Source organism: Salvelinus sp. IW2-2015, linkage group LG4q.1:29 (assembly GCF_002910315.2).
Source record: "Salvelinus sp. IW2-2015 linkage group LG4q.1:29, ASM291031v2, whole genome shotgun sequence".
Lineage (NCBI taxonomy): Eukaryota > Metazoa > Chordata > Actinopteri > Salmoniformes > Salmonidae > Salvelinus > Salvelinus sp. IW2-2015.
The window spans coordinates 2,007,089-2,019,573 of record NC_036842.1 but is presented as its reverse complement, the minus strand read 5'-3'; the positions used below and the strand labels follow the sequence as shown (position 1 = coordinate 2,019,573).

General features: G+C 41.4%; 1 protein-coding gene across 5 annotated transcripts in view; it reads left to right on the top strand.

The window, feature by feature from the left end:
* The window catches only part of LOC111961231 (protein phosphatase 1 regulatory subunit 12C), a 17,761-nt gene extending 10,391 nt beyond the window's left edge, over positions 1-7,370 (top strand). For 2 of the 5 annotated variants that reach the window (XM_023983334.3, XM_023983332.3), the window contains exons 14-20: positions 3,960-4,069; positions 4,574-4,638; positions 4,726-4,765; positions 4,980-5,084; positions 5,525-5,575; positions 5,765-5,815; positions 6,274-7,370. In XM_023983334.3, the coding sequence (XP_023839102.1) occupies positions 3,960-4,069; positions 4,574-4,638; positions 4,726-4,765; positions 4,980-5,084; positions 5,525-5,575; positions 5,765-5,815; positions 6,274-6,360 (509 nt within the window). In that variant the 3' untranslated portion in view covers positions 6,361-7,370. Of the gene's footprint in view, positions 1-553; positions 664-759; positions 825-1,068; positions 1,203-2,192; positions 2,281-2,408; positions 2,527-3,959; positions 4,070-4,573; positions 4,639-4,725; positions 4,766-4,979; positions 5,085-5,524; positions 5,576-5,764; positions 5,816-6,273 lie in introns of all 5 variants that reach the window. The other 3 variants (XM_023983335.3, XM_023983333.3, XM_023983336.3) reach the window with 3 other exon arrangements.
* Positions 7,371-12,485: the final 5,115 nt, after the last annotated feature.

Sequence of the window (12,485 nt, the reverse complement as noted above, 5' to 3'; positions counted from 1 at the left end):
TGATAACAAACAACGGAGGTCAGGATATGCCTTATTATTACTGCATCTGATAACAAACAACGGAGGTCAGGATATGCCTTATTATTACTGCATCTTATTTTCTCCTGTTTCTTTTCCTCTTCTGATCTGTAGTATTTATTTTGCAGTTAGGCTTTAGTTGGAGTAAATGTGGTGGGCTTGGCCTCAAGTATCAAATATATATATATTATTTTCATGCAGAATGATGGTTTTGTCTTCATTAGAAATGTAGATGAGATTCAGTTGGATAGTTCTTCATTGACTGTTATTTTACAAAGATGGCTGACTATGAAAAAGGCATCTTCCTTATAAATAATAGCAGGGATTCTGTTGGACAGTGTCAGAACTGGATGCGTTCCTGCAATGAATTTCATGGCTACTTTTCGAGCATTATCTCCCATGTATGCACCAATCCAAAGCTTTTCAATGCACGGAGGGGAGTGAACGAGAGCACACTTTGGGAGAAGGGTAAAGAATCTTAATGCCGCCTATTTCTGTGAAATGCTGATAGTAATCATCTGTGTGTGTGTTTCAGGACCTCCGTGTGCAGGATGAGCAGTAGGGAGAAGATGAACGTGCAGGACCAGTCTAAAGAGAGGAGGTCTGAAGGCCTGGAGCTCAGCGAGGAGAGAGAGAGCAGCCCTGGTATAAAATATGTCTGATCTCACACACACAGACATTTTGAATACCCATTCATGATTACCCACTGACCAGAGTACACCTCCTGTCTGTCTTTCCTAGAAGGCTCCACTCTATCCAGTCCAGACACAGGGAGTGTCACCTCCACCGTCAGCCCTGCTGAAAAGGTAAGACATGTCTCGATGCATCTTAAGCTGTACTGTAGATGTTGCGTAGTCTACCTGGGCCTGTCGTGCTTTACACACGTAGTTATTCCTTATTTCCTATCTTAGCTGTTGATGTTCACTCCTTTCCATTTGAACGTCAAAGAAAAATGTGAATCATCAGCCTAGCAACAGTGACTCGATTACTGTCAAGAGAAATGTTGTTATTTCTCTGTATCAACGTGGTCCTGTCTTGCCCGTGGTTCAGCAGACTCCAGAGGAGAAGGATGTGGAGGAGCGGGACCAGGACAGAGCCAGTCGTACAGCCCGGGTCCAGCCCACCCCCCAGAGGAAAGACCCCCTGGCTGATAGTCCCAACAACACCAACCCAGACAGACGGAAGTAAGAGCCACACGACACACAGTAAACACACATTAAAGCTTCGTGGCCTGGCACAACTATAGGAAAGATACGTGAATAGTTGGTGTAGCAGGAGGCCGGGTGTGGCACATAAGAAGGAAGTGATGATGAGAGCTAATGAATGAAAGACTCAACACACCGGCAGTTGTTCAAGCACTATCAATGTGTTTTAGTAGAGGAGTGTGTGTCTTCTGCTGTAAATTCAGTGGATGTGCTTTTATGGAGCTGTGTGGATGTGTTATTTTGGAGCATTCTGAATCCAAGGGTTCTAATGGAGCTGTGTGGATCTGTTCTTCGAACCAGCGACATTTCGGTTACTGACCCAACGCTCTTGTTAGTCTTGATCTGGAGTTTATAGTTTCTGGAGTTTATAGTTTACCCATTACCCACCTTTTTTACCACTACATCACTGATGCTAATACAGAATCGTAAGTTAATATGCTAATCATTCATGTGAATGTGATAAAACGATCATCTGTGTGCTCCATTGATGTCTGTTTGTGCGGAGCTTGATTAGTAATGCCTTGGGAAAGAAATGTGAACGCTACATCATTTGATAAAATGGATATCTATGTATAGAGTTGATTATTTTATGCAATTCATCATTACAACTAACTGAACATTTTCTGATGCTACTTGTTAGTGTGGATCATTTCTGATAATTCCCCACTTTCAGGGGTATAACATTACAGTTGTGTATAGCTAATAGGCTTTGTGTTTGTAGAGCGACTGAGGTGAATAAACCTACAGCAGCCAAGGTGATAATGGCTGGGGTCGTTTTTACTGTTCTCCAAATAGCATTTTAAAGTTTATTTAATTGTATATAAATGCGAGAAAAAAATCCTCACTAAAACCCCAACCCTGGTTACGGCTTTGAATCTAAGGGTTCTAATAGAGCTGAATTTATGTGTTCTTTTGGAGCATTGTGAATCTACGGGTTCTAATGGAGCTGTGTGGATGTTTGCCCCTCAGGTTCCAGGCCCCTGTAAGAGACGAGGAGTCTGAGTCTCAGAGGAAAGCACGATCACGCCTCATGCGCCAGTCTCGCCGCTCCACACAGGTACTGGCCACAATAAACCATCTCTTTACGTCTCTTACAGAGGACTTCAAATGGATCTTGTCACCTTAACTGACCACCTTTCAGCATAAATAATAAACATGATTTTTTTTGCTTGTTTCCTGTGACAGGGTGTGACGCTCACTGACTTGAAGGAGGCAGAGAAGAGCGTAGCCAAGCCAGCTGATCCACCGCCTAGCAACATCCTGCATGTCAGCCCTATAGTCACCATAACACCTGCTGAGAGAGGTGAGTGGGACTGTGGTGGGAAAAAATGTGCCGTTTTCATTTATTAATAGTAATGCCATTCAGGAAGACAGGATTATGAATCCTAGTTAAAAAGTATTTTAGTGTCATGAAAACATCAAGTTGGCAATATCAAATGCATCCTCTAGCCTTGGTGTCTGTTAAGGGCTCAAAATTGCAACCAAAACACGTATTTGCGACCGTTTGACTTGGCAGTGCAACACACAGTTTTAATTGGACGCTAGGGTGCCAGTGTTTTTTTCACGTTACTTTTTGGTTCACAATTTTCAGCTTTTTAAAAATTATTATAAAGGTATGGAACAATGGGTATGCAGACCAGGTATTCATAAAGTTTGGTCCGAAGTCTTGGTTTAATCTTTGCAAAGCAAAATTGAGTCATGCGCTGTTTGAATGAACATTCCTAAAGGCTTTCCCAAAAAACCTTTCCAATTAAATACCTGGCCAAATGATATCTTGATGATTTGTAACAATTGCAAGGCATTTGTTCATCAAACTGTGCCATCACATGTAGCCTACATTGTACAGTACAAAAACACCGCTAGCCGAACACAATGGCCTCTTGCTAGTCGCACACTTGAATTGAAGGGCAACTACACCCTCTAATTTAGTTTTTTATTGTTCCCAGATCTCAGAAGTGTTCTCCCGATGTGGTTTAAGCATTTATTGTGGACACAGAACATCAAATTTGAGGAGTTTTTCAACCCCAAAAATGTGATTTTTGCGAGTGAAATCCTGAGGGAAACTAAAACATATATTTTAACGGGCCCTACAATCGCTAGCAATAACACCCTTTTTAAGATTGCTCAAAGATTATTATTTTTTTAATGGAGGGTAGGTCATTATAGGCCAGGGCTTTCCAACCTTGTTCCTGGAGGTTTTCATTTCAACCCCAGTTGTAACTTTCCTGATTCAACTTATCAACCAGCTAATTATTAGAATCAGTTGCGCTAGATTGGTGTTGGAGCGAAAACCTACAGAACGGTATCTCACTAGGAACAGGGTTGGAGAGCCCTGCTATAGGCTACTTACGCAGCCTGCAAATTAAACATTTTAATTGAGGCGCGCATCATCTGCTTTCCTTGGCCAGCATTCTTTTCATTCGGGCCAGTAACTTTCAGTTGGCATTGGCCCAGTGTGCCACTGGCAAATTCATCTGAATGTCAAACCCTGCAAGGGCATGCTAATGTAAGAGACGGCTAGTCATTATTAGCCTGGTTCTGTATGGAATGCAGGCACATTATGAGACACCGGTCAGGTCATTATCAGCACGCAGCGTCAAAAAATTGGTGCGACCATATCATGTGCTGGTGCCGTCAACAGGAAGAATTGTGCCACCGGTGGAAAAAGTGAGTTTAGAGCCGTGCTGTTGAATGCCTTTGATCTATCAATGTCATTCTGTTCCTATTGTATTGTAGACACTGACCCAGTGAAGGAGGTCGGGTCCGAGGGAGAGACGCGGCTAGGAGTGAGGGACCGACGGAAGGGAAGGAGAGAGAGACGCTCCACCGGGGTGGTTCAGCTAGGGGTAGGCAGAGGAACCCCTTCATACATATTCATAGTATTCGTGCTAGAGCTATTGATGTCTTTGACCATTTCCTCTTTGTATAAACCGATTGAACTTTAATTTGACTATCAACCAATATCACTCTTTCTTGTCCACTTCCAACATGCCACAAGTACAAAATAAATGTTATGTCCTACAAAGACAAAGAGGAAATGCAACAGTATGTTGTAACCTCATACTCAGAACAGGAACTCCATACCCCACCTGAAATGTTATTTTTCCCCTTTTTCAGTTGTGTAATTGCTACATTTCTCTATTTTGACTGCATTTTTTCCTGAAATATAGGAACCCCCCCCACACACACACACACAAAATGTTGGAATCTGATGGTTTGTCACAAAAGTGGTCTTGTATTACAATGCCTGGTAAAATATTAGTGGTCAATGTCAAACTTACCATTGTCAATGTGGTATTTGTTACAATGTTCATTATACACTGTATCTGTATATATATTTTTTTAATAAGAATGAACATTTGGATGCAATGGATGAAGCCCAACAGGATGAAAACCACCGTCATAGTTCACCCAGGTAAGTTGTTTTTCATTTCTATACTACAGTATACTGAATTACTAAACCTCTTTTATATTGAGTAAATCATGTACTCCATATTTGCAGTGAGCCTCAGTTGGGAGATTCCTCACCAGACTACAAAATGGTATGGTATTGTTGACAACTCCCAGTGATTTTAAATATACACATTCTTCAGGCACTTGAAAGATGGAAGCTAAGGCTTTAATAAGTGAGAGGAAAACATGAGGGGGAATGAATGGATGCAGCTGGGTAATAGGAGTTTAAACCACTTCAACTGAGTCTATTTAGAACTGCAGAGGCTCGGCTATGACCGAATCCGTATTTATGTCGCCCCCTAGCTGTACAGGTCGGTGCTGCAGGAGAACGGCCTGCTCAAAGACGAGCTGCAGGAGACGGCGTTGCTGCTCAGCCAGAGCAAAGTGGAGCTGGAGAGACTCCGACAGGTGAGGATATGATCCTGTCTGGATGTTGATGGCCATGGGTCAAGATCCATGGTGTATAGCAAAGCCATGTGCCATGACTCTTCCTTGTCTTCTCTCGCTCATAACTCCAGGTAGGGAACTACAGATAAGTCTGGATATGATTATCAGGTATTCCATTTCAATATATCAGATCCACGTAGCAGTGGAAAGGAAGGAGACGAAGAGTACTGGGACACTGTCAGTCTTGCCAGGGAGGCGGGACCTGATGGTGTTCTGTGTGCGACTCTTGACAGTGTGAAGGGAAGTTACATTGTGTAAGACAAACAATACACAGTATTGTAGGAACACCGATGGATTCCAGATTATAGCACACAGAATGTGTCGGCATTATACCGCTCGGCTTCTGTGTTGAGCTGTGCATGTCAATGACTGGCCCTGTCGTTTCTGTGTCTCCATTGCAGAGTCAAGAGAGCAGCACAGAGAGGCCGGCCTTGCTGGAACTGGCGAGATTTGTGAGTCCCCTCTTAAACTGTCTGTATTCATGTTTAGGGTCCATTTCACTTTTAGCTTCCCAATTCAGGAAATTATTTATTTATTGGATCAATGGAGGTCAAATGGAATATAACCTAATGTCATTAGCCATAAAGGCTGCATACCTATGTGGGAGTGAGTTATAACATCAGTGTCTGTTTTACTCGCAGGAGAAGAGAGCACTCCAGAGAAAAGCAGTGGAACTGGAGGATGAGCTGAAGGTATAAGGGAATTGTTCCGTCACCGGGGCTAGCCTATTTAACTCATATTTTGTCTGTTCAGACTTGAATTAACCTGCATAATTATTAGCATTGATTATGTGCTTAGGGATCCAACTAACTACCCAAAACACTAACCATAAGCTACCCCAAACTATTCAACAACCCAAAACAACCTAAAAAACAACAACATACTACCCCAAAGAATAAACTATCAAAAACATTAACCACATAAGTACTCAAACCAACTCCAAATTACACAAACACTAATGAATCTACCCCAAACACTATGTAAAAATGTTCTGAGAATATGGTTTTATTCTGTACCGTTCGTTCTACATTGCATTATCTGTAACATACAATAACCAATAGATTTCCATCAACCGATCATGATGATAAAGAGAAAAAAAAACAATTTTCCCTGATATTGTTTGTCTTCCCTTGTTATCGTGTATTTCCAGGTGCTGGTGGATCTCCGAGCAGACAACCAGAGGCTAAAGGACGAGAATGCCGCTCTCATCCGTGTCATCAGCAAACTTTCCAAATGAGCCTCATCTCCCAAACCTCTAGATGGAGAAAAGTGTTCAAAGTTCCTGTCTCTTGCCCAACTCACAAGGCACATACTGGGAACAAAACCTAGCATTAAAAAAAACTGCGTTCTGCTCTGATAGAAGACCAACGATGCATTTGTTCAATGACGTTTTTGGATTTATAACTGGAAAGAATAGTTTTTGCAGGGTTATTATTCGCCTTTGGTTTGGCTTCACTCATTACTCGATCTACTGTATAACAAGCTGAACTGCACCACCGATGGATTCACAGGGTACTGTACTGTGTTCCTGTTCAAATTCTTAAAAAGTTAAWWWWWWWTTGACCTAAATATTTTGTGCTTTGCTTCTGCATTACCTTGTTTAAGGATACATGTGTTTTTAAGATCTATTTTAATAACCATGCAAAGTGCGTGCTTACGATAACAACATGATCTTACTTCAGAGTACATACCACTAGACACCTAAACAGGACTGGGGGGGCGATGCCAACGTCAGGTGCTTCAGTTCTGAGGAGAGGCGGAGAAGGCTGTTATTAGGTTTTGACATGCATATTCCACAAAAATGTGCCAAAAACACACACCCCATTTACGGCTTGTTTGGCATGTTGTTTGGGGGAAAGGTGAAGTGATTGGTTTGTCTCTCAGGACGAGTCTGAGTCAATACTGTACTTGAGCTGACTACTGTTAAAGTTGGACCAAACTATATGTGCATGTTAAATTTTTTTGAATGTATATTTATGTGTATATTTATGTACAGGGGCCCTCTCCTCATCCAGTGACGTAGTAATGGTCTCTTTTATTTAGAAAAGGACGGAGATGCTGGGTGCTCATACTGTGACGGAGACCTGTTAGTTAGTAGACTGCAAGATGGGTCAAGTCTTTTGAATGTTTACTGCGTTTTTTAAATGCATGCCAAATTGTATTTTGACAATGTGCCTTTCTATATATATTTGTAATTAATATTTACACAACGTCAAAAATAAAATACAGTATGGTAAATTAAGCTCACCATCTTGCCCCCCCTACAGTTCCTGTGAGGTGAAGAGAATAAAACTCATGATCAACACCTTACCTAATGGAGACATTAGGGAAGCACTCACTGCATATGGAAGTCGATGCTCATTTTATTTATATTGTGCTTTTCATTAAAGGTCCAATGCAGCTGTTTTTATCTCAATATCAAATCATTTTTGGGAAACAAAGTACCTTTAGTGTGATTGTTTTCAATTAAAATGGTTAAAAAGAAACAGCTTATCAAAGAGCGATAATCAAGCAAGAATTTTGCTAGGACTGTCTGGGAGTGATCTGAGTGGGGAGGGGGCAACTGAAAACTAAAGGTTTAGAACTCTCTTATTGGTCTATTAACTCATTTAACCACCTGGTGATGTCATCAGGCAGGCCAAAACTCCATCCCACTGAAACAGGCTGAAATTTTAGGCGGTCTTTTCAAACAGCTCTGACACTAAAAAGGCATTATCATTTTTGCAATTTCACAGTATTATTCCAACCTCATAGTGTGGAAATATAACACAGGGAAATAATGTTTTTGACTGCACTGGACTTTTCAAGATGAATCTTAGTAGGCAAAAAGAAAAAGTCAAGACCAAGATACATKAATAATTACATCACAATCAGTAATGACTCCACAGCTGAGTTCTGAGTTTCCACTTGCAAGTGTATCATTTTACAATAGACAACATCCACTAGATCAAGGCTCCCCAACCCTGTTCCTGGAGAGCTACTGTCCTGTAGGTTTTCACTCCAACCCTAATCTAGCGTACCTGATTCTAATAATTAGCTAGTTGATAAGCTCAATCAGGTTAGTTACAACTGGGGAAAACCTACAGGCGGGTAGCTCTCTAGGAACAAGGTCGGAGAGTCCTGCACTAAATCGACATATCCACTTTCATAAAGTAGTCACATATCCACTATACGGCTTCACATGGAATTAAGCATATAGAGCTGACTTTTATAAAAAATGTTGCTTGAATGTGTTACCAAATCTAAGTTCTTAACTAAAGTAACTGTTAGTGTGATCATTTGAAATKAATAACAAATAAAGTGTCTTATAATACCCTTTGGTCCTTTCATTTATATCATGGTACTACTATGGTACTTTCACTTATACCATGCAAATGAACCATGGTTTTAGCCTTGAAGTATGATGATATACCATGATACTGCACAAACTGTCAGAATTTCTGCAATAACTGTCAGAAACTGTCTCAGGGAAGCTCACCTGCRTGCTCGTCCTCACCAGGGTCTTGACATGACTGCAGTTCGGCTTCATAACCGACTTCAGTGGGCGAATGCTCAGCTTCGATGGCTGCACGCTAGAGAAGTATACTCTTCATGGATGAATCCTGGTTTCARATTTACCAGGCAGATGGCAGTCAGCGTGTAGGGCGTTGTCTGAACGAGTGGTTTGCTGATGTCAACAGAGTGCCCCATGGTGGTGGTGGAGTTGTGGAATAGGCAGGCATAAGCTACGAACAGAGAAAACAATTGCATTTTATTGATGGCAATTTGAATGCACAGAGATACCATGACGAGATCCTGAGACCCATTGTTGTGCCATTCATCCTCCACCATCACCTTGTGTTTCAGCATGATAATGTCGCAAGGATCTGTAGACAATTCCTGGAAGCTGAAAATGTCCTAGTCCTTCCATGGCCTGCATACTCACCAGACATGTCACCCATTGAGCATGTTTGGGGTGCTCTGGATTGACGTGTACGACAGTGTGTGCCAGTTCCCGCCAATATCCAGCAACTTCACAAAGCCATTGAAGAGGTGTGGGACAACATTCCACAGGCCACAATCAACAGCCTGATCAACTCTAGATGTGTGGTCACACCAGATACTGACTGGTTTTCTGATCAACRTCCCTACATTTTTTTAATGGTATCTGTGACCAAGTCATGTGAAATCCATAGATTAGCACCTATTGCATGTATTTCAATTGACTGATTTCCTTATATTAAAATTSTTGCATGTTGTGTTCATATTTTTCATAAGCTTCAGTTCCATTTCCACACGCTTAACTTGGGTCAGAATTGGGCCCTATTTTTGTTTGCATGTATGAATAACTAGGTGACTACTTTCAGCATTTAGTTTGCATTCTTTTGGTAAGAGAGCTGTGTGTATGGCTGCATTCACATATGCTGCTTATATTAGATGAATTACCCTATCTTGTAGCCTAAATTCATTACTAAACCCCCCTCCCTCCCCCCCAACAAAAAACAACCTGGCACCGGGTCTGTAAAGAGGTGACTTAAGAGCCCAATCCTGGAGAAGCAAGTTATACCACAGCGAGGGAAAGTTGTAGAGCTAGAGAGAGGTTGTTAAGAGTCCAGGATTATCTTTCCTTTAGTTGGAGCCTCTCAGATGCCTCATTGAGGCTCCTAACTTGAAATACTTGGTGTTGCCATGACAAGCAGTCTGCTGCCTTTTTTTATTTCTATATAACCAGACAAAGGTGTTTGAGTGTACATTGTGGGCATATTGGATTACAAACATAGTTGAAGTACATAGAAATTGTCTTGAGTACAGGTCATAAGTACAGTACAAAAATTTCTAATTTAATACATGTAATAAAACCACCATTTAATGGTAATTTGGAGTCAAATCTAGGGAGACCCTCTAACGTAATTGCAAGAGTAGCGGCTAAACATATGAAGAGCAGACAATTGATTACTTGTATACCAAATTTTAGCAATAGAGCTTTCAATTCTGGGTTATCATAAGCTTAGGTGGCCCACTCCCCCACCAGTTAAGGGTGTGTGTCACCATATCTATCAATATAACCACTTTTGCAATAAGATTTTTGTATACAACCATCCATATATGGGAGACCTTAGAGATATGGAAAAACATGATTGTGCTTTGTTATACCTTGGGTAGGGTTCTCAAACTTAAGCCTGTTAAGATTGGCCACTAGCCTAAAAATGTGACTAGTAGAAATCTTGAGAAGTTGTAAAATGTGATTGCTGAAAAGATCAAGACTGGAAATAATGGTTTTACTTATTTTACCCACAAATAAACTTTGAAACCCAGAGATAGTCTGTACAACAGTCCAAGTTGAGCAACATCTTTATTGTCCAAGAAGAGCAATCACAAATGATCGAATATTTATACAACCCCACCAGCATGCCAGCATCATCATTGAAACTGTACAACATGTGAAGGAATGTAATGGAAAWGCATAAGATCATTCACAATATCTGAAACACTTTTACATCCATATGCTTAGGGTACAGTACATGTCAATTCCACTTTCTGATCCAATATCCCTCCCTCTTAACATACTCAAACAGTATCACGCGTTTTCTGCTAGCACATCCTACTCTGTGCAAACTCAACCGTTCTTCCATCAACGTCTCTCTTCGTCAATATGTCATTGGGCAAAGGCTGGGGCCTGACTGTGGAGGTGTACATCTTAACCCTACCAGCTCCTGTTCCTAATGAGAGCTGAAACACCGTCAATGTCTCCAGCAGCAGACGGTGAGTCATTCTCTACTCCTGTGCTTTCTCTGGTACTTGTCATCACCTTTGACCTCCGACAGCAGGCTCTAAGGGTCGTAACAAAATGTGAGTGAGGGGGAGGAGGGAAATCGGACTTGNTTTCTCTGGTACTTGTCATCACCTTTGACCTCCGACAGCAGGCTCTAAGGGTCGTAACAAAATGTGAGTGAGGGGGAGGAGGGAAATCGGACTTGGGATTGATGTACATTAAGGCAACCAACAAAAATAAAATACTGTCTTTCTTTTTCACGCGACCAAAGTCGACGATAAGGCCTCATGGCTAAGGAACACAAGAGTGTTAACAATAATGATGAAGTGGCTTGCTGGGGTGGGCAAGGAAAAAAACACATTGGTAAATTCTAGTTGGTGTATTCTATTCTCATTCTAACTACTATGTTAACTTGTGTTTACTAGCGGAGGTTGAGTGTAGACAAAACAGGCCGGGAGCAGCATGTGTGTAAACACTACAGGGAGAATCTCAACTAGCAAAGAGATTAAAATGGTGGAACAGTTGATAGTACAATATGCCCTTGAGTGAGTCTACCTGATGGCAAGCACCACATGAAATACACAACAYACASCCCAAGGCATGCCCCATCTGTWAGTGCACTACCATGAYAACTGCATAAGAGTAGTAAACTGATTATTGGTGTGTGAAACTGATTCTTTTGATCTTTCAGTATAAGGCAGCACTGGGACTTATGCCCTTTTCCCCCCCCCAATGTCACATTATCTTTCACTTGCTTTGCCCTAGCCTCTGCAGAGTCCCCAACAACTGGATGTTCCTGTTTTCAGGGGAAATGGACTTCTGCTTTTGGACGTTAACAAGGCGACACGCCACCTTTACTCCTCCTCCACAAACAGAAAACCAGCAGGATGCAGACCTCGTAGGGTAAGAGTTGAATACCCCTTATGTAGGGGATCTAGTTTCAGTTTTTTTWAATTATTTTTTATACCTGCTACATTAGGTTACCTTGGCCCCAATCCCCATGTAGGAGGAAAGGGTTACACATKTAAGGGGGGTAGGAGGAGCTGAAGTAAAGCAGCTCATTAATTCACTGTACGTTTAAAAGACATGCTCCAGAACTTTTTCCCCTATATTTACCCCCACTTGGGCAAGCCCCTTAGTAATTTGAGTTTCAGCCCCTCACCATTTGAGTGACGGCTAGCAAGACGCACACACAGAAGAGCGAGAGCAATGTCGTGGTGCACAATATCTGCACATTTGTGACACATGCAATTTTCAGAGACCACTTTTGGCTCGTGGGTGCCACTTTCAGAACTACTGGCAAAAAAAGAATACAAAAGTTCAGGAGAATATCTTTAACAAGGCAGGTCTTGGTAAATATAAAAAATGAACTAGCAAGGAGGCAAGCAAAGGAATGCTAAAAAGGGGCAGAAAAAGATGTCAGGGAAGGAATGACCATAAAAGCTGATTAATATCAACAGTGACATGAACAAAGCCACAGTATACTATTATTCATACAATTATATAAAAAAAGGCTAAATGAAAAGTTGATTGTACACTTGCTTTTCCACATGTACTTCTTACTGACAGGAAGACCATTTAGGGAGCAAAGGGGGGTTTAATCTCTTCAA